At 36.6% G+C, this 27,613-nt stretch overlaps 1 protein-coding gene across 1 annotated transcript in view; it reads right to left on the reverse strand.

Annotated features, from left to right (window-relative positions):
- The window catches only part of LOC121390502, a 47,949-nt gene extending 22,470 nt beyond the window's left edge, over positions 1–25,479 (reverse strand). The window contains exon 1 of the mRNA XM_041522336.1: positions 25,171–25,479. Within this exon, the coding sequence (XP_041378270.1) occupies positions 25,171–25,470 (300 nt within the window). The 5' untranslated portion in view covers positions 25,471–25,479. The remainder of the gene's footprint in view (positions 1–25,170) is intronic.
- Between the last annotated feature and the right edge of the window lie 2,134 nt (positions 25,480–27,613).

Here is a 27,613-nt window from a genome sequence, read left to right on the forward strand (position 1 = left end):
TAGTTTAAGTTTATCATGTTTGTACTTAATTTGGGCTTGCTTATTTTAATTTAATAACTTAACCTTCCACTGATTTTGAGGTACAATAGTTTAAGTTTATCATGTTTGTACTTAATTTGGGCTTGCTTATTTTAATTTAATAACTTAACCTTTCACGATTCTGATGTACAATAGTTTGAGTTTATCATGTTTGTACTTAATTTGGGCTTGCTTATTTTAATTTAATAACTTAACCTTCCACTGATTTTGAGGTACAATAGTTTAAGTTTATCATGTTTGTACTTAATTTGGGCTTGCTTATTTTAATTTAATAACTTAACCTTCCACTGATTTTGAGGTACAATAGTTTAAGTTTATCATGTTTGTACTTAATTTGGGCTTGCTTATTTTGGGCACAACCTTTATCGCTTCAGCTTTTGTGCAATTTAAAGCCATGGGTAGGAAATTGCTGAACTCTGTCCATAACGGTTACTAGTATTTTTAGTTTTCAAAATTTATTTTTATTCTTATATCAAATTAAGGTCCAAGCACACTTCTTCCAGGACATTCACCTCAATTCAGGCCTTTGAAAATTGCGAGAACAATAGTTTTATTTGCATGTCGCTTGCACAAGCCTAGTTCTGCATAACCTCATTTTTGTTTGTGCATTAAATTTATGACATCATTTGCATAGTCAAGATGGGTTAAACAAAAATGATATAGGTTACCTCAACTTATTTTTGTGCATAATACAAATGGCTAATACCAATTTTCAAAGGACTGCAGTTGCCTGCATTGTCTTTCTAGGACAGAAGTTAATGATTAGTAGTCATTGAGATAAACATAATTTGACATGATGATCTTGCACCTACATGTTATGCTAGGATACGACTACCAATTGCCAGCAGAAAGTTGGTCAAATTTCTGCTGTCACGATTTCTACGAGAGTCCAGTTGCTAGTCTGAGCCTTGTAACAACTCTAAATCTTGTTGTATAACTTGTTAATTGTTAATCTGAGGATACCATCGTAAGTTAGGACTTGGGAAAGTTACAACACAACCGTTGAGTTGGCTAACTTTGTCATAACAGTTGACAGTCTGATCCTAGCATCAGCAGTGATGGCACCAATACAGTGATATGAACCCAGTACCCATCATTTATAAATTATAATAACCTAACAACTGTACCACTGAGGCTAACATGATACTCCTAACATTTAATAACAGCAAGGGATCTTTTTTTAAAGGCATACTGTCACAGATTTAAGGACCATATTTCCCTAAAAATGGATAATAAATAAAAATTACATTAATTGTTGGAAACCAAATCTAGCTATTGCATCACCTTAACTGAACTATGATGGAGTGAAATCCATGTCATCCCTCTCGGCTATGTTATTTTTTGAATTATGGACCATTGCCATAATTCAATTATTTTTACAAAATGTCATTAATAAATAGAGTATGGCGGTTATGAACATGGCTGAATAAAGTACATTTAGGGACAAATAAAATTATTTTTGTTCAGGTAATACTTTGTTAGATCATTAAATAGGTCAGTGGTCTGTGACAATATGCTTTTAACACAATTAAACAGGACATATGCCATTGCTTTTATACTATATGTGACGCAATATATATTTTTTTTTACTGCATTGTAATTGTGGAGCACTGGTTGCATGTAATTGGAAATAATCCATTCAGTTGATGGAGGTATATGGTACAAACTGATCTGTATTAAGCTTAGTTAACGACAGAAAAGGAATTGTTCAACAACATCTGAGTACATTTGTTAAACTATAGCTAAATAGTGTCTAACATATGGTTATTTCAATATTTGATAGAGAAAAATAAAATGAAAACCTGCTGGTGTTACAAAGGCTATGTCTAATGAAAAACCCCACAGCAATGGATCTTTGATATACACTTTTCCATAAACAGGACAGTAGTCTAGAGTCTTTGATGTACCAATCATAGGACTCTGGCTGGGATGGGCAAAAATTCAAATTCCTTGAAGAAGGAAATGTTTTATATAACAATGCACTCAATATATTTTAATTACAGTTATATGGCATTGGACATAATGATTAAGAACCATACAGATAACAAGAGAGGAAACCCACTGCCACCACGCAATGGGCTATTTTTTCCAATTAGCATCAAGGGATCTTTTATATGCAGCATCCTATCAGAACAGTACATACCATAACCTTTGTTACAGCAGTTGTAGAGCACTGGCTGCAACGAGAAATAGCTGAATAGGCCCACTGATGGGGATTGATCCTAGACCGACCGCTCATCAGGCGAGTGCTTTAACAATGAGCTACATCCAGCACCAAAATCCATTACGGCCAACTGATCCCATGGCCCTTCAGACTCCGAGGTGCGAGTGCAGATTTTAAGTACTCTCTAGGATGTCTGAACATCAAACACTGGTTTTACTGTACTTGCAGTGTCACAATAAAGAAGAAGACTTGAACAATTACTCCCATTGGGCATGCAATGGTCTGAGCAATGTCTGGCCCCCACTTGACCATCGTCCAGGACCCACTGCACATCGGCCATCAACGTTAAGTGAAGTGACAGTCGACAATGGATCCCGCCAGCCAGCCATGCCAGATATGTGTTGAAGCATCACAGGAATCTCACCATTATTCAAACTGTCAATTCCAACTTGCTGTTAATGTTTCATTGTATGTAATCAGTCACATTGTGACTTGGGGAAGGGGGAAAGAATATAACTAATTTTTTAATACATATTTAGTCAAAATCTGTGATAAACAGTTAATCAAAGAAGTTGTAGTGACCTACATGTATATTGTAATAAATTACCTTAATTAAAATACAGCAAAGTCCACTTATAACGAACATGCTTAGAATGAAAGCTGCATAGAACGAACTGATCTTAAAGTCCCGTTTTATCTCCCTGTACATTAATAACCAACTTATGCAAATATATACAACTAACTACTGCTATAACGAATTAACTATTATGGTCTCTTGCGGTTCATTATAAGAGTACTTTACTGTACCTAATTTTGGATTGTAATTTTAAAAAGTGATCTAAATTGTAATACTTACTTAAACAGTAATAAAAACTGAATTTTAATAAAACACCTTACTTGAATTGTAATAATTAAATAAACTGCCCTGACATGTAATAACCATAGCTACTCTGAACTGCAATGAGATATTGACTTGAACTGTCATTTAATAATTATTTAGAAATTAATAGTATATTAGATTAATTGGGATAATGGCTTCACATATATCAAAATGAAAATGGAGGATAATATGAAATTGTAGTTTTAAAAGATGATTTTGGGAGGTACATTTCAATTTTTTTTTTTAATTATAGGTTAGCCCAGACTTCATGGTTTAAGGGGAGCTATACCATGCTCCCCATCACTCCCATGACACTAGTTCAAGGAGTAATTTTTAGCTCCCCATAGCATGTGAATTTATATGGTACCAATATGGTAATATCTTAACTCCTCTCAATTTTTTCATGGCTAGAGTTGGCTAACCTTTAAAAAACCCGATGATTTACACAACTATTTTTATTTTATATTTTCACAGCAAAATGGGGTGGGATGTAGCCTAGTGGTAAAGCATTCGCTTGATGCATGGCTGGTCTAGAATCGATCCCCGTCGGTGGACCCATTGGGCTATTTCTTGTTCCAGCCAGTGCTCCACAACTGGTGTAACAAAGGCCGTGATATGCACTATCCTGTCTTTGGGATGGTGCATATAAAAGATCCCTTGCTGTTAATCAAAAAGAATAGCCCATGAAGTGGTGACAGCAGGTTTCCTCCCTCAATATCTGTGTGGTCCTTAACCATATGCCCGACGCCATATAACTGTAAATAAAATGTGTTGAATGCGTCGTTAAATAAAATATTTTCTTCCTTCACAGCAAAATAAAATAAAATTACAAACACTTGAGTCATAAAAAAATATAGTGTCAATATAAATTTTAACACCCACAGCTTCCAAAAACATGTAAATATTAGTGTTTTCATTTTGTCTTTGTAAAAAAAAAAAAAAAAAAAGATGAAACTAAAGTTGAAAGAATAATCTGCACTTTGTACTCATCTCTTCCACACATGCACTGAAATAACCCAGCAACACACAAGGGCATCACCCTCAAAAACCCTGGTGCCTGCTAAAACTGATAGCTTTTTCGTGTGTGATGTCGTTGCCCTTTCGGTTTGAAGAAATTTGATTTCTTGATATTATGTGTCTGGTTCACACAACAGCTATTTATGAGTGTACTTATCTGATATATACACATTCCATTAGCAGTTGCTAAGAATGCATCACAATGTTTCAACTGGAAATTGGTGAGAAAATCTAAGACAACAAAGAAATGTTTGTTGAACGATACCTCAGCACATTTTAAATCGCAGGTATTTAACGTCTAACATGTGGCCATTGTAATACTTGGCCTAGAGAAAGAAACCTGTTGATGATGCCACATAGGCTATTCTTACTGAGTATCAGTAAGGAAGTTTGTTTTGTTTAACAACACCACTAGAGCACATTGATTTATTAATCATCAGCTATTGGATGTCAAATAATTGGTAATTTTGACATACCTTAGAGATGAAACCCACTACATTTTTCTATTAGTAGCAAGGGATCTTTTATATGCACCATCCCACAGACAGGATAGCACATATACCATAACCTTTGATATACTAGTCGTGATGCACTGGCTGGAACGAGAAATAGCTCAATATGAGCCCACTGATGGGGATCAATCCCAAACAGACCGCACATCAAACTAGTGTTTTACCACTGGGCTACGTCCTGTCCCAGAGTTACAGCAAATAGTCTTATATGCACATTTCCTCAAACAAATTAACAAATACCATGGCTTTTGATATATCATGTGGCAATAGTTGGAATATGAAATACTCCAGATAGATATAGCCGTTGATGGGGACTGGTCCTAATAATCCATCACATCTTAAACTTAAAAAAATGAAGAACTGTGGGAGGTTGTTTTTTTGGGGTGTGTGCGTTGCGTTCTCTTTACGAACCATGATACACTTCCTGTCAGTGAATTAATTTCCCATACAAGGTCCTTGCAAAAGTGTTAAAAGTTTTTAACAGCCATTAGCTATGAACCATGAAATGAGAGGATTTTTTTTTTTTTTTAAACTCTGAATTGATTAACATATGGTCGATACAAATCTCTGAGAAATGACACTATTTGTACAAATACTGTAAAAAGTTTAACTAAGCCTAAATATTAGAAAATCATTAGCCAGGGTCTTGTTTCCTCTCAGTAGGAGAAGCCTGTGTGGCAGTAATGGATTTCCTCTTTCAGTTTTACTACTGTATAATACTTTATTTTCGAGTGGAATTTATTTTTGCATTTTTCGTGTGTGAATGAAATTCGTGAAAATATATTCCACGCGAAAATAAACTTTTTATAAAGGCTGACAATTTTTTTTTTTTAAATATGTAGTCTCGTTCAACTATACCACATTAGTTTCCGATGTACGAGGCTAGTAGTAACAAAGCGGTGCTCCCTCTTGTTACGGAACAAAACACAAAAGCTGTTTAAAACTTTAAATCAAGAACACGATTGTAAGTACATACATGATAATAAAACAATACTAACACTAAAAAGCTTTATGCTGTTTTCCTTCGCATGTGCTAGCGATCAGTTCATCGGACAGTCTACATGTGTTCAACGACGGAAGTAAACATGCATTATCACAGTATATTAAAAATGTGTTCAGATGTTTCACAATTTTATTTTTATTTTTGGCCTGTTAGCCAATCACAAACCGTTTTGAACTAGTATTTTGACGGCAATAAATATTGTTTCAATTAAACTTAAGTTACTGAGTATTAGTAGCTTGTGCCTTCAAATTTCGTTTTGTTTGTTTTCGTTTTTTGGTTTTATAACAATTATAAGGACAATAAAGTCTTGATTGGTTAAAGCAGGAAAACTATTGTTTTATGTGTATAGCACTCGTGTGTACATGTAGGATTAGTTCTACAGATTAGCGTAACAACCGGCAAAACTAAGTTCCGTTTTTAAAACAAAATTATTGACATCTGTACTTCGTTTTTTTATTGATGGGGGTTGGGAGATTCGCGAAAATAAATGTTCGCAAATTGACCCATTTTCATTAAATCGCGAAAATTTGATCCCGCGAAAATAAAGTATTCTACAGTGTCTAGATCAAGTATAGGACAAACAGCATATTCTACCAGGCAGCTGCAAGTAATCTATTACATGCATATTGCCATAGACAGGACAGTATATACCATGGCTTTTGATGTACCAGTTATGAATCAATGTATAGAATGGGGGCGGGAAGTAGCTCAGTGGTACAGCGCTTGCTCGATGCACGGTCAGTCTGGTATCGATCCCCATCGGTGGGCCCATTGGGCTATTTCTCCTCACAGCCAGTGCACCACGACTGGTATATCAAAGGCCGTGGTATGTGCTATCCTGTCTGTGGGATGGTGCATATAAAATATCCCTTGCTGCTAATCGGAAAGAGTAGCCCATGAAGTGGCGACAGTGGGTTTCCTCTCTCAATATCTGTGTGGTCCTTAACCATATGTCTGATGCCATATAACCGTAAATAAAATGTGCTGAGTGTGTCGTTAAATAAAACATTTCTTTCTTTCTTATGTATAGGATGAGCAAAAAGAAAAAGAAAACAGTAGAACAGAGCTACATTATGCCTCAATGTGTAAGACTACAGTAGCTATTATGATATACACTAGATATTGAGAAATGAGACTGCCACATGGCTATTCTTATTATTAGCAGCAAGGTTGCTTTTATATTCATTTTCAAAGAAAAAACAACAAGATACATTTGATATAGCAGCTGTTGAGCACTAGCTGGAATAGGAATTTTTATTTTTTTTAACAACACCACTAGAGCACATTGATTTATTAATCATCAGCTATTGGATGTCCAACATATGGTCATTTTTGACAGTCATAGGGAGGAAATCAGCTACATTTTTTCATTAGTAGCAAGCGATCTTTTATATGCACCATCCCAGACAGGCTAGTACATACCACGGCCTTTGATATACCAGTTGTGGTGCACTGGCTGTAATGAGAAATAGCCCAATGGGCCCACCGACAGGGATTGATCCCAAACCAACCATGCATCAAGCGAGCACTTTACCAGTGGGCTACATCCCACCCCTAGAATGAAAGGAAGGAATGAGATGTTTTATTTAACGACGCACTCAGCACATTTTATTTACATTGCTCGTATTAGGCTCTACAATTTGAAAAGGAAGGAAGGTAATGGTTTATTTAACGATGCACTCAACACATTTTATTTACGGTTTTATGGCATCAGACATATGGTTAAGGACCACACAGATATTGAGGGAGGAAACCCACTGTCGCCACTTCATGGCCTACTCTTTTCGATTAGCAGCAAGGGATCTTTTATATGCACCATCCCATAGACAGGATAGCACATACCACAGCCTTTGATGTACCAGTTGTGGTGCACTGGCTGGAGCGAGAAATAGCCCAATGGGCCCACTGATGGGGATCGATCCCAAACCAATCGTGCATCAAGCAAGCGCTTTACCACTAAGCGATGTCCCGACCATAGAATGGGAAAAGACCCTGTTGAATCCACTGAAGAGGAATAGCCCTCTTATCAGAAATAGAAACAATAAGCCATGCAACACTCATTCTCTCCTTTGGGCTGTTGCGGACTGTTATGATTTGACCTCAGATGTTAAATCCCAAGCACAAACATCCGAATACATCTGCCTTCAGTTGGGATTTATTTAACAGGAATTAATTGTGAATGCATGTGTAAAAGAAAAATACTCTAGCATAAGCAAAAATAATTGAAGCTTACAGTTTTGTTGCCTTCGAATGCAACCGAGAGCAATTCTGCTCACAGAAATGACATTTATGAATCATGCATGAACAAGTTGGTAGAATTGATGGAACGGTTTACTGAAGGCTATCACAATGTCACAGGCACATTTACAGATTTTTGCCATTCATCCTGTAATGAGGCAAATAAATATGAATTAGGATCGGAATTGTGCAATTTAATCAAATTTGGCAATGAATACCAAATAGTTACTTGTGTTTTTGGGTATTATTAATAAATCAAATTTGTTACACTATGTGCCATGATGTTAACTCTGGTCAAATTGCAATTTAAGGCCATGCAAAAAGAGAGAGAGAGAAGAGAGAGAGAGAGAGAGAGAGAGAGAGAGAGAGAGAGAGAGAGAGAGAGAGAGAGAGAGAGAGAGAGAGAGAGAGAGAGAGAGAGAGAGAGAGAGAGAGAGAGAGATAGAAGAGAGATATGGAGGGAGAGAGAGACAGACAGACGGAGACAGGAGAGAGAGAGAGAGAGAGAGAGAGAGAGAGAGAGAGAGAGAGAGAGAGAGAGAGAGAGAGACAGACAGACAGACAGACAGACAGACAGACAGACAGACAGACAGACAGACAGAAAAGAAGTAAATATGATTTAGGATCTGGATAATATAATTCAAGGAACACTTTAATCAAATTTTGCACTGAATACCAAATAGTTCCTGTGTTGTGTTGGTATTATTAATAAATCAAATTCATTACACTATGTGCTATGGTGTTAACTCAGATCAAATTGCAATTTACGGCCATACCAAAAAAAAACCCACCACCACAACACCAAACAAACAAACAAAAAAGAAAACAATACCCCCAACAAAACATCCCAAAGAAACACCCCTAAAACTAATTAAAACACAATCAAAACACACATAAAAGTAGAAAAGAAAAAAAGTACATTATCTGTGTTTGTTATTATAGTAGGAAGTCTATTTTTTTTTAAAGCAGATTGTTTCTGATGTGAAGCAACTCTATTTTAGCACTCAGACTGACAGGTGGGATCATTTAATCTTCATTCTTTCATTTATACCAACAACAAAAAAAGAGAGAAAAAAAAAGAAAAAAAAAAAGAAAGAAGAAAATATGGCTTTGTGAAAAAAAAGTGTTATGCTAGGCTAATACTACAAACTGCCAGCAGAAAGTTGGCCAACTTGACGGTTGTGTTGCAACTTCCACAACTCCTGACTTACAATGGGTGCGCTCAGATTAACTAATAGGTTATGTGACAAGAATCGAGTTGCAAGAGCGCTCATATTAGCAACTGGACAGTCATAGAAGTCGTAACAGGAGAAAGTTGGCCAACTTTCTGCTGGCAGTTGGTAGTCTGATCCTAAATAAATGATTATAGCAAACAGTGTATACTTTTTTTTCAAAGATTGGCCTTTGAAAAGCTATAAGCTATAGATATAGATCCATAAAGGAATAATTTGAATTTTTAAAAATAGAACTATGTTTATATACTTAAAAACTATAAAGAACCAGGAAAACAGAAACATACATATAAGACAACTGTATAAATACTAAATGCCAACAATGTTTATATACTGAACTAGCGAGAACAGAAGAACAAAAGGTGAAGCTACAAAATGAATATAAAAGGTCAGTTGCTTGTACAGAGGAAATCAATATTAAGCAATTATGGCCCAGATGATGAGAACAAAATAATGCTCTATAGAGCATGGAAAACAAATATTGACCCAGGGTGGTAGGCTTGTATGTACCGTAGGTTGATATTTGTTTTCGGTATTCCATAAATCTTAACATTGTCATCCCAAATGTGTTATTCATTCAGTTATAATAACAACATTAAATAAATAAACAGTAAGTTAAAGACATTAATTTAAAAAACAATTTTTTTATAACATTTAAATGCTGGGATGTCTGGCTTTTTGTTTGTCATTTTTTAAAACATGAATTGAGATGGAAATTCATAGATGCAACTATAAACCAAGTTTCACTGATTTAGTATTTAGTTTATGTTACAAATTGAGTTGTTAAACATGAAAAATTATTTTTTAGCTATATTTAGCTATATACCATTGGAAAAGTAATAATTATATCTTGCCTTTTGACTTCACCAAAGTTAAAAGTTTGTTTTGCTGAAAAACATCACTAGAGCACATTGGTTTTTCTATTGGATGTCAAACAGTTGGTAATTTTGGCATGTAGTCTATTTTTCCACTAGCAAGGGATCTTTTATATGCACCATGCCATAGACAGGATAGCACATACCATGGCCTTTGATGTACCAATCGTGATGCACAGGCTGGGACAAGAAGTAGCCCAATGGGCCCACCAACAGGGATTGATCCTAGACCAAATGTGCACCAAGTGAGCACTTTTAACATTGAGCTTGACTTCACCAATGCAAAAAGGAAAATAACAACTCAGCAGTTTCAACAATGGGCTTTTAGTGATTAATATATGGTTTTCATACACTAGGTCTAAAGTGTGAGATAAGAATGAATGAATGAATGAATGAATGTTTAACGACACCCCAGCACGAAAAATACATCGGCTATTGGGTGTCAAACTATGGTAATGCAAATAAATAAAGTGATGATCAACATCAATATAAAAATTCAAGGTTTAAACAAAAACAGTGTAAAGAACTGTGCAAAAATACAAATATCACAGAATTTTACGGACACCGAATTTTTACTCTAAACTTCAATTTGTGCTGTATTGGCCATTCTCAAAGAGAATGTTACACCCCTGCACCACGGTGAGGTTACAGCACGCGCAGGGGTGTGAGATAAGAAACCATCTGTTATCAGGTACTTAAGCTACTTCTATCAAATAAGACTTGGCTTCATTTAGGGTTTCACTTGCACATTCAGCTGTTGTAGCAGCAAAGGATTATTTATATATGCACTTTCTCAGACAGCACAGCACATACCTGACATTTGTTGGGGTACAATAAAATCCATTGGATTCACCAAAGGAGATCAATCCCATGACTCACCAAATTGCAGGTGAGCAGTGTACCACTAAACTCCACCCAGCATATCAACACTAACACAAAAGTCTGTTGTGTTTAATAACACCACTAGAGCAAATTGATTTATTAATTAATCATTGACTTTTGGACCTCAAATATTTGGTAATTTTAACATGTAGTCTCAGAGAGGAAACCTGCTTACATTTTTCCATTAGTAGCAATGGATCTTTATATATATATATGCACCATTCAACAGACAGGATCGCAAATATGATGACCTTTGATTTACCAGTTGTGGTGCACTGGCTGGAACATGAAATGGGCTCACCAAATAGGGATCGATCTTAGATCTACCATGTATCAGGCAAATGCTTTACCACTGGGCTATGTCCTGCCCTCAACTCTGAAAAAGATATACACATTAGCAATCAAAGGAAAGTGTATATGAAACGTGTGTTTCCGAACAGCTTGGCCTGTCAGAAAACCAGTGACATGAAACAAGACACTGTTGGCATTTCTTTGGACAGGTTATCCACCTGACAACATAAAGCCATGTTGAGAATTTCGAAATTTGTCAACTACATGATATTGCCTTCGGGGCAAGGTGAAAATGTAGTTGCATATTCAAGGTTTGACTGTTAGGGAAATGTCAAGCAGTGACAGGTGAAGAGGACCCCAGCCTACCTGGGTCCCCGTTCCACGAAGCGATCTTAGCCCTAAGATCAACTTAAGTGCATAGGGTAGCTATGCGCCTAAGGTAATCTTAGGGCTAAGATCACTTCGTGGAACGGGGCCCAGGACTGTAAGATGAAGAAAATATTATTTCAGAAATTATTTCAGGGATTAAGAAAAGAATAAATTGTTTCGTAGAAGCACTGACATAAAGGCCATAGAATTGTCAGTACCTGTTATGGAAAGAAAAATATTATATTTTGTTGAACTACACCCCAGCACATTGTTTAGTGATCTGACATAAGAAAATATTACTTGGTCCAGAGAATGATAATAGAATATTGCTGCTTCCACATAAACTATTATTTTCAACTAGCAGCAAGGAGTATTCTATATATGCCCTTTACCACAATTAGGACATAGGTTTAACTTTAAAGTTACTTTAGTTAAATATAATTGGACTTTTATCTCGAGCTGTGCATGATCCATTAGTATATGCCACCATAACTGTCAAAACTATCCCTTGAACTGTGTCTTGTGCAGAAATGCAACTTTGTCATTCAGCTGAAGCAGAAACAATGTTTTATTCTGCTGGAACGTGGCTGCCTTCCTAATGACAAAACACCAGACAGTGATTCATGAGAGCACACCATCATGAAAGGACAAAAAAAAAAAAATCCTTTGTACTCTGTTTTGTACTAAGATAAAAGTTGCCATATGATGATTGTTTTGTGGCTCAGGTTAGAGAGGAGGCACCCTAGTTATTTTAACAGCATTGCCTTAAGACCAATAAACCAAGTTACATTTGAATGGGTGACTTTTTGGCTACCTCTTAACATGCCAGCAATAACAGTCCCATAACCTCTGGTACTGATAGCCTGCCTGCGAAGCATCACTGTCTGGTTAACTTGCCTAAACTGGGGCCATATTGGATTGATAAAATGATGGGAAACAAGACCTTGGCACCAACACGTTCACCTAATGGCCAGCTAATATCGGCCAAACCAGGTTAACATTGGCCAGACCTCATAACAGATGGTGTGCACTAAAACAACTTGTTAAAACCCATCTTCTTTACAGCCACAGATATCAATCAACCAGATACATCAAGTTTTCTAATTGGTGTGCCTGGTATTTTTTTTATATATAACAGAATGTTTATTTATAAAATTAATGATACACCCTTGAGTGTTTTAATTTACAACTAATCATGAGTGAAATAAAAAACATGGGGGTCATTAAGACTGTAAAAACTTTTCAAGACACGAACATTTAGCACATCTGTCTTTTTTATTTCATTCCAAGGAAAGGAAAGGTGTATTTGTTTAATGATACCTTAACACATTGTAAGCTGTGTTTATCTGGTGTCTCAACAAATGGTTATTATAATAATTGGTTTACTGAGAAAGGAAATCACTATCATCACATTCCTATCAAATAAGAGAAAGAGATATTTTACATGCATCTCTTTAAAACCAACATGCTTATTATCTTTGAAAATAGATGGAAGGAAATGTTTTATTTAATGACACACTCAACACATTTCATTTACGGTTATATGGCATCAGACACATTGTTAAGGACCACACAGATATTGAGAGAATGAAACCTGCTGTTGCCACTTTATGGGCTACTCTTTTTAATTAGCAGCATGGGATCTTTTATATGCACCATCCCACAGAAAGGATAGTACATACCACAGCCTTTGTTACACCAGTTGTGGAACACTGGCTGGAATGAGAAATAGCCCAATGGGTCCACCGACGGGGATCGATCCTAGACTGACCGCACATCAAGCAGACACTTTACCACTGGGCTACGTTCCACCCCTGAAAATAGAAGGGTTTTAAAAATAAAAAAAAGTAGATGGCTATATTTACTCAATACTGAATAACTGTAAGCATTCCCTATCCTGGACAGGACTCTCTGGTGAAGTCGCAGGTTGTGTCCATGACAGATGTGCTTGAACAATTATCTGATGGAAGCATGCCAAAAATTACCCACACCCACTGTAAGCATGAAACATATAGTGGTAATTGCAGCAATGGCTGCCAAAAAATCACCACCTGCCACCTAGTAATGAACACAATGCCCAAGATGGAATAGCATACAACAGCTTTTAATATACCAGTCCTGTAAAACATCCCAACATAATTATTGAGGACTACTGATATTATGACACATCATATCTCTAGAAAGCACACTACAATTACTCCTTTATGTATCTACCATCAAACTGAATTTGAAACTAAATTAAGTTAAAGTTAAAGTTTGTTTTGTTTAACGACACCACTAGATCACACTGATTTATTAATCATCAGCTATTGGATGTCTAACATTTGGTAATTTTGATATAAGTATTAAGAGAGGAAACCCGCCATATTTTTCCATTGGTAGCAAGGGGTCTTTTAATATACACCATCCCACGAACAGGATAGCACATACCACAGTCTTTGATATACCAGTCGTAGTGCATGCCTGGAACAAGAAATAGCCCAATGGACTCACTGATGAGGATTGATCCCACACCGACTGTTCATCAAGCGAGCGATATTACCACTGGACTACGTCGCGTCCCTTAAATATTAAGAGAGGAAACCCACTACATTTTTCAATTAGTAGCAAGGGACCTTTTATATGCACCATCCCACAGATAGGATAGCACATACCACAGCCTTTGATATACTGGCTAGAACGAGAAATAACCCAATGGACCCACAGACAGAGATTAATCCCAAGGCTAATCACGTATCAGGCAAGTACTTTACCACTGGACTAAGTCTCACTCCCCTGAATTAAGTCTGACAGCAGATGTATCAGACTAATCTACTACTAAGCTACATCTTGCAGTGGCCATGATTCTTTCATGAACTACAATAAAATGGTGGGAGGTCCATAAACCCCCATCCCTCAGATGGTAACTAATGAACTTCTATCTGCTGTAATAATATATAAACATACATTCCATGCCAGTATAACCACAGCAGGCCAGGAAATGTTTTTCACAGTTTCCTTCACAGCTAGAGGTGACACACTTGAATAACAAGTTCAGAAAATATCATTGACAGCCCTTGCACAGAGCCATGCTGTTCCCAGGCCACCCCCTCCTCACTACATCACTGTCCCCTGCCCTGTCACATCAAACATGCTATAACAGCTGTCATCTTTAACGGCTGCTCAAGTATTTTGTATACATTCAAGTCTGCTACAGACATTTTTGAAGAGGCGTTCACCCCAGTGGCAATTTGTTAGGGCCAGATACATGCAATATATTGCAAACAAAACTGGAAAGAAATAATCTTTTATCTTCAACACATGGAATAATCTATTAAACAGACAGCTTCCTGTTTCCTTGGTTTAAACATCACATGGTAGATATTCCTTCTTTTTTTTCTTCTTTTTTGTTTTGTTTAAAGACTTTTTTCCTCCATGATCATTTTCAACAAATGTTCTTTTGTTATAGCGACATTTTGGTTAAACAATAGCAATGGCAAACAATGGCAATAGTTAGAGTATGATGTGTGGACACAGGGGTTGGGGTGAGGGTAGGGGTGGATTGATGGCTGGCAGAGTTCAACTGTCCATCAGTTAAGAATATGATGTGTGGACGCAGGGGTTGGGGTGAGGGTTGGGGTGAATGAATGGTTGGTAGAGTTCATTTGTACATCAGTTAAGAATATGATGTATAAACATAGGAGTTGGGGTGAGGGTAAAGGTGAATCAATGGTTGGTAGAGTTCATTTGTACATCAGTTAAGAATATGATGTATAAACATAGGGGTTGGGGTGAGGGTAGGGGGTGAATCAATGGTTGGTAGAGTTCATTTGTACATCAGTTAAGAATATGATGTATAAACATAGGGGTTGGGGTGGATCAATGGTTGGTAGAGTTCATTTGTACATCAGCTAAGAATATGATGTATAAACATAGGGGTTGGGGTGAGGGTAGGGGGTGAAACAATGGTTGGTAGAGTTCATTTGTACATCAGTTAAGAATATGATGTATAAACATAGGGGTTGGGGTGAGGGTAAAGGTGAATCAATGGTTGGTAGAGTTCATTTGTACATCAGTTAAGAATATGATGTATAAACATAGGGGTTGGGGTGAGGGTAAAGGTGAATCAATGGTTGGTAGAGTTCAACTGTCCATCAGTTAAAAATATGATGTATAAACATAGGGGTTGGGGTGAGGGTAAAGGTGAATCAATGGTTGGTAGAGTTCATTTGTACACCAGTTAGGAAGGAAGGAAGGAAATGTTTTATTTAACGATGCACTCAACACATTTTATTTACAGTAATGTGGCGTCGGACATATGGTTAAGGACCACACAGATATTGAGACAAAACTCACTATTGCCACTTCATGGGCTACTCTTTTTGATTAACAGCAAGGGATCTTTTATATGCACCATCCCTCAGACAGGATAGGTCTAACAGTTAAGAGTATGATGTGTGGACACAGGGTGTTTGGCTGAGGGTAGGGGTGGATTGATAGTTGGTAAGAGTTCAACTGTCCATCAGTTAGAGTATGATGTGTGGACACAAGGGGGCTGGGCCAAGGGATTGATGGTTGAAAGAGTTCTACTGTCCGTCAAGGCCTCTCAAATGGGTGTGCTAATTGGGGTGGTCATCATATCTTTAAATGTCACTTTTCATATAGATAATAGTATTTTTTTCAACCAGGTAGGTATATTAAAATGGGCATGACTTAGAGGTGTAGCTAATCCTCATACCACCATTGCAAATGATGTCTAACAATGATCATTTCATCACTTGGTGAAGATCGAGTGAGATAGGAACCCACTGCCATCATAAAGGCTATTTCTACTGAAAAAGCTATAAGGAAATTTGTATATGCATTTTCCTACAGACAGGACAATACATATAATGGTCTTTGATGAAACAAAGAGATGATCAAAGTTTGTTTTGTTTAACAATACCACCAAAGCACACTGATGTCTCAATAATTGGCTACTGGATGTCAAACATTTGATAATTCTGACATATAGTCTTGGAGCAAGGAATCGTTTATAGTCACTTTTCCAGAACAGGACATCACATACCATGACCTTTAGTAAATAATAAAAAAAAAAACCCAAGAATTCTGTGGAATTGAATGTCTCACCTACCATAAACTTTTTGGATTTTGGTGCACTGTGATGAAAATCCATAGATGCACCTACAAACCAAGTTTCATTGACCTAGTTTATGAGAAACTGATCTAAACACGGGACTTTTTAACATTAAAATTTAACACAAAAGTTTACGACAATGCCACCATGGGAAAAGTAATACCTATATCTTCGTAACAGTAAGACAATAAATCAAGTTATATATAAAAAAAAGATACAGTTAATGGTGATTGATCCTTTGACCTGTTACACCTCAGGTGAGCATTCTAAAACTCGGCTACATCCGGTACCCACTGCCGACAGAGGACAAATGTCCTGATCTTGATAAACTAATGACATAATAAGACAAACAAAACATGAAATGGGAAGGATATGTCAACTTAATCATGTAACTAATAGCTGACAGGCAGTAAAAATCACCTGCTACTGACATTGAAGTACAGGCTGTTGAAACACATAAAATATATATTATTTCCACCAGGGTTTTTCCTTTTTTTCCATATGACAAAAATATCAAAATAATACTCAAACTGGCTCAGTTTCTAACTGTTCCAGATATCAGCTGGGATGTGCGAGGTAATGTTTTAAAATGTTCAGCATCCACATAAAGTAACATAAAATTAAATTAATCTTTAAGAGAAGAAACTATATACTTTCTTTTTATAAATCACTTTTCCAACCGTATGTTGATTTATCTTAACAATATCAAAAACATATCATACATACATACATATATACCTGCCTGTGCAAAACACATGAAAATGTCACTACCATAAACTGAACACATATCCTCTACCAAGCACAACAAATTTTCCTATCTCCTAAATTCTAGGGCCATAAATTTGATTTGTAACAGTACATGATAAAGCTATATACAAAATTTTATCTCAATATCTTCAGGCATTGCAAAAAAAATCTTTTTTTTTTTTTTTTTAATATCTTCTAAGTTCAAGGGTCATAACTCTGTCAAAAATGGCTAAATCGACATTAAGGTCAAATCGATATTAAGGTCAAACTTGATTTGTAACAGTACATGATAAAGCTATACACAAAATTTCATCTCAATAGCAAGGCATTCTGAAAAAAACAACCCATCTGGAAAACTATATGTGGGACACACAGACAGACTTGACCGACCTATAGTTCCCTACCAGTGCAACTATAGACCAAGTTTCACTGACCTAGGACTTATAGTTTGTAAGAAACTGATCTAAACGCGAAACTTTAAACTTTTAACTACAATACAAAAGTTGACACGATCGCCGCCACTGTTGCTGCCATCGTCAGAAAGGTTATACCTCTATCTCGCCTTTTCACATCGAAAAGGTAGAATAAAAAGAATCTGACGTCAAATTCAGTCTGACTGTAGATATATCAGACAACCAGACTTTCTGCCACTGAGCTACATTTTATGATCTTCAGTTACAGCTGTTCTGCAAATTTTAATCTAGTCATATTTAGAGTTGATAAGTTCATGGGTTCTCAAACATGTGGAGATGGCAGACGATTATGTAAGACATATAAAGGGCTACTTCAGACAGCTATCGGGACCGCAATGGTTTGAAATGCACATGATTTATTCTGTCATAGATATACTCACAAACTGTCAGTCCCCCACTGAGTAGCTATCAGAGAAATGTCTACCTGTCAGCTGTAATGCATTTACAAATACAGGTACCTGTTACAGTATACAATATAAGTGTACACAGGCAAATCCAGGAAATATTTTAGGGAGGGTACCTAGAGGAAAAAGGGAACACAGACCAACCCCTAAAAAACAAAAGAAAAAAATTTGCATTTGTGAAATGAAAATTGTAAAGAAATTGTAAAAAAAAAAAAAAGGGGGGGGGGGGCACTTGAACAGTTTTCGAGGGGTCAGGTCCCCCTGGTCTATACCCTTGTATCTGCCCTTGGTGTATATTTATTATGTATGTATGCATCAGGTTCTGTTGTGTATTACTTGACTATACATTGTACATGTAGTTTTATTGCTTGCATGTGACATTTTTTATTTACATATATTATATATATATATATAATATTATATATATATATATAATTAATCTATGCAGGTAAAAAAAAAAAATATATAATGAAAGGTATTAGAACTTTTTTGTGACGTTTCCATGACTGAATTTCACACTAAAAGAAAAAACAAATACTAATAATAAAAGGAATTTAAAAAATAAAAATAGTAATAACACTTACTTACAGTGCTTTTCATATTTTTTTTAGCTGGACTGGATTGGAATTTTTTATTTAACAATGATATAGAGTACTTTTTAAAATATCACAAACCAGCTGTCTTGTCGCAGCTGAAAGATATTGAAGGAAAGTGACACAGGAGATATCGGAAAAATGCCATAACAACATTAGGCGATATGGAATCCAGGTAACAGTGACTCCTGAAAGACCTAAATATTCAATGAATTTTCTCCATCTAATCTGTTACCCTCCAAATCCATTAAATATGATGCAACAAATTGGTCCAGTATCTGTGGACATAGCTAGTCTCAAACTGAGGTAGAAGTTGAAAATGGGGGCATGAAGGGTCAAGGATGTTCGAGCTGAAATAGTCTGATGTTTTATGTAAGAAAGGCACTTGAGATTCAAATCATTCTGACAGTTATATGGCTAGTGGAATAGGAAGGAAGGAAGGAAGAAAATATTTTATTTAATGACATTTTATTTTCAGTTATATGGCATCAGACATATGGTTAAGGACCACTCAGATATTGAGAGAGGAAACCCGCTGTCTCCACTTCATGGACTACTCTTTTCGATTAGCAGCAAGGGATCTTTTATATGCACCATCCCACAGACAGGATAGTACATACCACAGCCTTTGTTACACCAGTTGTGGAGCACTGGCTGGAATGAGAAACAGCCTAATAGGTCCACCGACGGGGATCGATCCTGGACCGACCGTGCATCAAGCGAATGCTTTACCACTGGGCTACGTCCCGCCCCCGGCTAGTGGAATAATGCATGCACTAGCTGTCCAGGTACCTAAACACTGGGTATGGTAATTTGTATACACTGTACGTGTTGCTCACAACTGCAAAGGTTACAGTTAAAGATTGTTTTGTTTAACACTGATTTATAATTCATCACAGATGGTAACAAACATATGACAATTCTGACACAGTAGTCTTAGAAGAAACCTGTTACATTTATTTATTAACAGCAACAGATTTTTTAATATGCACTTTCTCACAGACAGGACAGAAACCACTGCCTTTGACATATACCATTTGAATGGTACTGGTTGGGATGGGAAAAACCCAATCAGATAGTGAGTCCACCCAAGGGATTCGATCCTATGACCCAAGCATCTCAGGCAAGTGCTCTACCCACTGAGCTAAATCCCATCCCTTCCAATAACTGCATGTTAACATTAAATACTTTTGACATCTATTGTTCACTCAAAAACCATGACATTTTTTATGAACCATTACTAATGGCTTAATAGACTATAATAACCTATTTCATGATTATCATTAAGCACATCTTTTCTTCCTTTCTTTTGTGGCAGTTTTTTCCTTCGGAGATAGATCTGCAGCATTAAAACCGTAAGCTTGGATTACATTGTTTGCCAGGTGTACTTAATAACATATTAAGTGAATCATCAGCTTGTGAGATTCTGAGAAAGAAAAATATACAGAAGTCACCAGAGACCAAAGCATTCTATAGCTTGAGATTGAATGTTTGAAAAACTAACAAATTTAGATTAATAATTCCCACACTGGTTTGAAACCAGATATAAGTCTGATTATGATCAGATTAAACAAAACAACAAAGAGAAATCAAGATTCATAACAATGTGAACATTAATATTTATTTTAGTGCAATATCCCATTAGGCCATTAACCTTTAAAGAACCATACATACATTAAATTTGTATGACTAAACAAAAAAAATTAAAATTGCACAGATGTATTTTTCCAAAATATACCATTATTTTCTGCTCCTCTTGTTCAATATACATTTATAAATATCAAATGAAATATTAATTATACCATTAATCTTTAAAAAACACACACTATAAATACTGATTTATATACAAATTCATAAAAGAAAACTTGCATAGACCATTATTTTTTCAGCCTGTATTTAATTTTTTTTCAATAGCAACTATAATGGTTCTACATAACACCAAACCAGATTTTTTCTTTTAATGCTCTCAGCTAAAAATATCTATTTTTAAAAATTAAAGATCTAAAATTATGTTATATAAAGGTGAAAAATAAACAATGCTCTTTCCAATTAAAAAAACTAATTAATGGAAGTGTTAGGAAATTAATGTATTTCTAACACTATTATCCAACTGGGTGTCATCATCAATCAGCTAAACATATTACAGTCCTGATATCTCTAGGCAGATGGCCACTACGTGGGTCAGAGGAGGACAACAAGATCATTAGACATTGGTGAAGTGTGGAGACCTTCTGCTCACCGAAGCAGAACCAACCCACTGGGGCGAGTAAACAAAGATCTCCAACGAGGCACCAGCAAACAGTCCTGTATAACCAAAGCAGTTTCCGAGAAAGGCGGAAAAAGGATTATGTCCTTATTCTTCAGTAGGCAAGGATCTTTTTTTTTAAACAAACAATCTTAGCATAATAAACAGAAGTCTTGTGAATGGATCTTCTATGGCTTTGTGTTGCAGTGTATAATGCTGTCGGTGGTTAGTGGTGAATTAGGCAGTTATGATGGCACACACAAAAAAGACCCCAGTGGGCTTTAAATGATTCACTCCGTTCCATGAATGCTCAAATGTCAAAACATGTGACAAATGAAAATGACTCGCTATGGCTCTAGCAGATGGTTAAAAAGAAATCAACAACAAATCTTTTTTAATACGAACTTAACAAAAACCTTTCTTTTATTATTTACTATTTAAAGCAGACTATTTTGGTTTAAGTTTAAGTTTCCAAAGAAAAACAGGATCTTATTAAAAAGCAATACAATTTAAGCAAACTACATTTACATTAATAGTCATACTGGAGACAGATGGGCATGCCATAATGTTTTTCACAGAAAATTATGTTTCAAGATAAAAATACAGTATTTGTAAATTTCGCAATCGTGAAGTAAATCATATGCAAGAGGCTAAAACATTTGCACAAAGCTAACCTAAAATGTGTTTATCTTACTACTTCATCTTATCAAATTAAAAACAATTAAACTCCAAACTAAACAGTTATGTAGAATGAATTTAGTAAAATTAATTTAATATCATAACTCCATGCTTCAGGAAAACGTCTGTAAATTTTTTAAAGATACAAATTTTATTTTTATATATTTAAAATATATGGGACTTACCACAAAGAGCTACTTGTAATCTACTTTTTTTCTAGCTAAAACCCAGAGCTAATATACAAAACAGCATTAAAACAGTAACTGATAAAAATTTGTATTACACTTATAATGTTGTTTTCGCATGGACAAAAGTGTGCAATAAATCTATATAACATCACACTTTTTACATCTCCCCATCTCTCACCGAGTCAAACTTGCTTGTTACATTATGCAGTGTCACTTGGGGTATGGTACAATGTACAAGTCAGGTAATTACCACATAAACGCATGGATGGTACAGATGGTTATTGCACACTTTCCATGTTTTGACTGACAGCAGACAGACACTTATGCTGTCGCATTTGGTACTATCAACTGTCAGTCAGAACATCAAATGTGTGCAATTAACTTCTGTGGTGATTTACTAACAAAATTATAGGAATAGAAAATGCAAAATCAACAATTCCATATGAAAATAACACCATTACTATTATCAATGACTATTTTCAAATATGTGATTGAAAACACAACCTCAAAAAGAAAGTGTTTTATTACAACATATAAAGACAGCCATCTTAATTCTGCAGTCCAATTTCAATAAAGACATGCAATTATGCTAAACAATAAACTAACATTTAAAAAAATTATTTCCAGTAGTGTGAAATTATTTATTATCTAACTATACAACAATATAAACTGTAATAAAAAATCTATTTGTATTTTTTACTGGTTACTATTTTAAGTAACAATCCATTATCATGAAAGGAATATTTTATTTATGCTGTGTTTGTTCAAGTGATGAAAGTTGCATCTGCTACAGAATGAACCTCAGTTAACAATGGCGTTAGAAGCAGACGTCGGTAAACCTCGGTTAACAATGGCGTTAGAAGCAGACGTCGGTAAACCTCGGTTAACAATGGCGTTAGAAGCAGACGTCGGTAAACCTCGGTTAACAATGGCGTTAGAAGCAGACGTCGGTAAACCTCGGTTAACAATGGCGTTAGAAGCAGACGTCGGTAAACCTCGGTTAACAATGGCTAGGGAAGCAGACGTCGGTAAACATCGGTTAACAATGGCGTTAGAAGCAGACGTCAGTAAACCTCGGTTAACAATGGCGTTAGAAGCAGACGTCAGTAAACCTCGGTTAACAATGGCGTTAGAAGCAGACATCAGTAAACCTCGGTTAACAATGGCGTTAGAAGCAGACGTCAGTAAACCTCGGTTAACAAAGGTGTTAGAAGCAGAAATCAGTATAATGTCCACCTTAATTGGAACTTTGATAGTACTTTGCCCCCACCCATCAGATGGGAAGATATACGACTGATGTTTTCTTTTAAATATAACTACATGTATGTATCTTAATTTGTAGCTACTGTAAGATGTTTTTCCCTGTGTAGCATGGACTGGATCTGGGAGTGAGGATGGAGAGTTAATAGATCTAGTGGACCGTTGTTTTTTCTATATTTTCCACAAAACATTGTTTTAGCTACAGTGGATGTCTGTGGGTTTCCTATCCCTTGAACCCTTCCAGCCAAGGACTTTGGCCAACATCAGTAGCAGCAACATTACAATATATGTTGCATTTAAGTTTGTTAAGTTAGTTTTGTTTAACACCACCACTAGCGCACATTGATTTATTAATCATCAGCTACTGGTAATTTTGACATATTGTCTTGGAGAAGAAACCCTCTACATTTTTCCATTAGTAGCAAGGGATCTTTTATATGCACCATCCCATAAACAGGATAGCACATACCACAGTCTTTGATATACCAGTCGTGGTACACTGGCTGGAATGAAAAATATCTCAGTGGGGATCAATCCGGGTCCGACCATGCATAAAGTGAGCGCTTTACCACTGGGCTACATACGAACCCCATATATGTTGCAAAAACTGCAACTGAAACTATTACATCAAGATATACTATCAGTAACCAAACACTAAGGGAATGTTATTTCTTATTGGGTAGCAGAAAAAGAAATGGTAATATAATGATCAGTCAGCAGAAGAAGGCTATAACAGTTTCAGTGCAGTCCTAAAGTGTTGCCATAGTCTGTAATTTATGAACTCATTTCAAAGAAACTAAACAATAAATAATATGATAAACAGAATTTACAAAACTTCAACTTGCACCTTTTTTTAATGTGGAAAATATCAACACGATTTCTTTATCCATCCATTCTTGAGGGGAAATCATCAAAATATCATCACTTCAGGGTCATATATAAGAATATCTCTCCAATCTCAGAATCACAGCCCATGATCCCCCCCTCCAAACCAAAACAAAACAAAAACATGACCAAAACAGATATACCTAAAACTTGATTGAAGAAGGGCATGTCATAAGCAGAGTACATGTGCTCATGCTTGTAAAACTAGATTCTAGTCTCAAATATTTAATGACATCACATTCATTGCCATGAAGTCTGAGTCTGGATTTTAGAAGTTTTATAAGCATGGAGCCAGAATCCGCACTGATCTCTACAGAAAGATTTAAACCACAAAGTTCTACAACTTATGTAAATGTCTACGTATTCCTTATTCCTTGTATTAACTAGAGTGGGATCCAGCTCTGTCAGCAGAATGCTCTTTCTTAGGTCGAAGGACTGAATCCCCTCGATGAACCAATTTTCCCCACCCTCCTAACCAATGTCCTTAAACTGGTATGTCAAAGACCATGGTATGTATTGTCCTGTCTGTGAAAAAGTGCATACAAAAAATCCCTTGCTGCTTATGTGAAAATGTAGTGGATTTTGTCTGAAGACTACAAACTAAAAATTACCAAATGTTTGACCTCCAAAAGACAATGTGCTTCAGTGGTGTCCTTAAACAAAACGAACATTAACTCATTAACTAACACTGACCTGAGCAAGTCCTTTAACCAGAACTCTGTGTTTATCAGGGATCTGTTTGCCATGATTAATTAATCGATGTGCTCTTGCAGTGTCATTAAACAAAACAAACTTTACCTTCTCAACTACTGACCTGAGCCAGTCTCTGGACCAGAGCTCTGTGTTCGTCAGGGATATGTTTACCCAGTCTCGTGGTTCTCCTGACTGATGAGCTCTAGTGGTGTCATTAAACAAAACACTAACTCCTCAACTACTAACCTGAACCAGTCTCTGGACCAGAGCTCTGTGTTCGTCGGTGATATGTTTACCCAGTCTCGTGGTTGTCCTGACTGATGAGCTCTAGTGGTGTCATTAAACAAAACAAAATAAAACAAAACACTAACTCCTCAACTACTAACCTGAACCAGTCTCTGGACCAGAGCTCTGTGTTCGTCGGGGATCTGTTTGCCCAGTCTCGTGGATCTCCTGGCCGCTGCTCTCTTCCTCCAGCCTTCCTCCTTGCCATCACTGAGCTGCAGGCTGCGGTAGATGTTCAGATGGCCATCCACGTGGATGTTGAGGTCGGGCTGGGGCTGCAGCCATGGCAGATGTCTGCTCATGTTGATCGTCATGACGATGGAGAGCACCATGATGAAGATGAGGAAGAGGAAGAGATCCCGCAGAGAGCGAAGGCTCCACTTGCAGACTCGTGGCACCATCCTTCATGCCTAACACTGGAGATAAAGACAAACAGTTTTAGACTTTACAGCACCATCCTTCATGCCTAACACTGGAGATAAAGACAAACAGTTTTAGACTTACAGCACCATTCTTCATGCCTAACAATGGAGTTAAAGACAAACAGTTTTAGACTTGTGCCACCATCCTTCATACCTAACATTGGAAATAAAGACAAACAGTTTTAGACTCGCGGAACCATCCTTCATGCCTAACACTGGAGATAAAGACAAACAGTTTTAGACTCGCGGAACCATCCTTCATGCCTAACACTGGAGATAAAGACAAACAGTTTTAGACTGGTGCCACCATCCTTCATGCCTAACACTGGATGGAGATAAAGACAAACAGTTTTAGTCTCATGGCACCATTCTTCATGCATGGTACCGGCCTCGGTGGCGTAGTGGTTAGGCCATCAGTCTACAGGCTGGTATTTACTGGGTTCGGATCCCAGTCGAGGCATGGAATTTTAAATCCAGATACAGACTCCAAACCCTGAGTGAGTGATCCGCAAGGCTCATTGGGTAGGTGTAAACCACTTGCACCGACCAGTGATCCATAACTGGTTCAACAAAGGCCATGGTTTGTGCTATCCTGCCTGTGGGAAGCGCAAATAAAAGATCCCTTGCTGCCTGTCATAAAAGAGTAGCCTATGTGGCGACAGCGGGTTTCCTCTAAAAACAATCTGTGTGGTCCTTAACCATATGTCTGACGCCATATAACCGTAAATAAAATGTGTTGAGTGCGTCGTTAAATAAAACACTTCTTTCTTTCTTTCCATTCTTCATGCCTAACACTGGATGGAGATAAAGAGAAACAGTTTTAGACTCGCAGCACCATCCTTCATGCCTAACACTGAAAATAAAGAGAAACAGTTTTAGACTCACAGCAGACATGAATAGTCAGTCTAAAGGGACCCCTCCAAAGAGCTCAAGATAACAGTGGGTCTAAATAAACATATGGTGAAAATTATACTGTGGGATCATTTTTTAATCTTAAGATATCATGGTGCAACAAGACCACAGAGGTGAAGACAATGACATTTGACTCTATATGGTTATTTAGACACTTGGTTATCAGTGAGAGGAAATCCACTGCCACCTAACAGACTACTCCTGCAGATGAATAACTTCATGGCACCATGTAAAGTCTAAAACTTAAGAATTTGTCTTCCAAGGCAATTTGAAAAAGATTTGTCGTGGTCAAAAAGGCCCACTGATGGTAATTTTGAGCCTGCCTGTGGCATTTTTTTTTAAAGTGACTTTTGAAGCAAATAAACTTGACAGAAAGGTTATTTTGCTGTATGTAGACATCTTTTAAATGTGCAAATGTTAAATACTGGCAGATAATGTACACCAGGTGTATACATTTTGCCACTGTTGAGGAGCTTTACCAACCACACAAAAGTGCCATCAGATCGGATTGCTGGCAGTGCCGTCGTTAAGTTCGAATCCTGAACTTAGTATTGTACTCGCTTGTACTTGATTAACGGACCAAGAAGATTAAAGTTAAAGTTTGTATTGTTTAATGATACACTATCTAGAGCACATCTCCCTATTGAGATATTGCTACCATTGATGATGGATATCAAACATTTTATAACTCTGATAATATTATATAGTCTTAAAGGAAATCTGCTAGATTTGTCCATTAGCAGCAATTTGTATTGTATTTTATATGCACTTTCCCACAAACAGGAAAGCACATACACATACATATATACATTGGCCTTTGAGTTGTGGAGAACTGGTTGCGACAAAAAAAAAAAAAAAAAAAACCCATCAGAGAATGGTTCCAGCGAGGGGATTTGATCCTACAACCCAATGATCTCGGGAAAGCACTCTAACAACTGAGCTAGCTCCAACACCAAATTGGATTAAATGATTAATACTCAACAAACTTGATTAACATCACCAGATATCCCATTTGGCTCTGAACAACATTAATACGTATTTATCTGCTCTTTGCAACTGAAATAACTTCATCTGGAGATATCATCGCAGGATTCCATTAATGAAATCAGGACCAGAGAAAACAAAGACCTGTGAAATGATGGAAGTCAATGAGCTCAAGTCAGAAAGTCATTAATAACTGAAATAAGATCTTGGCTATCGCTGAGGCTGA

This window comes from Gigantopelta aegis, chromosome 3 (genome assembly GCF_016097555.1).
Source record: "Gigantopelta aegis isolate Gae_Host chromosome 3, Gae_host_genome, whole genome shotgun sequence".
NCBI classification, from domain to species: Eukaryota; Metazoa; Mollusca; class Gastropoda; order Neomphalida; family Peltospiridae; genus Gigantopelta; species Gigantopelta aegis.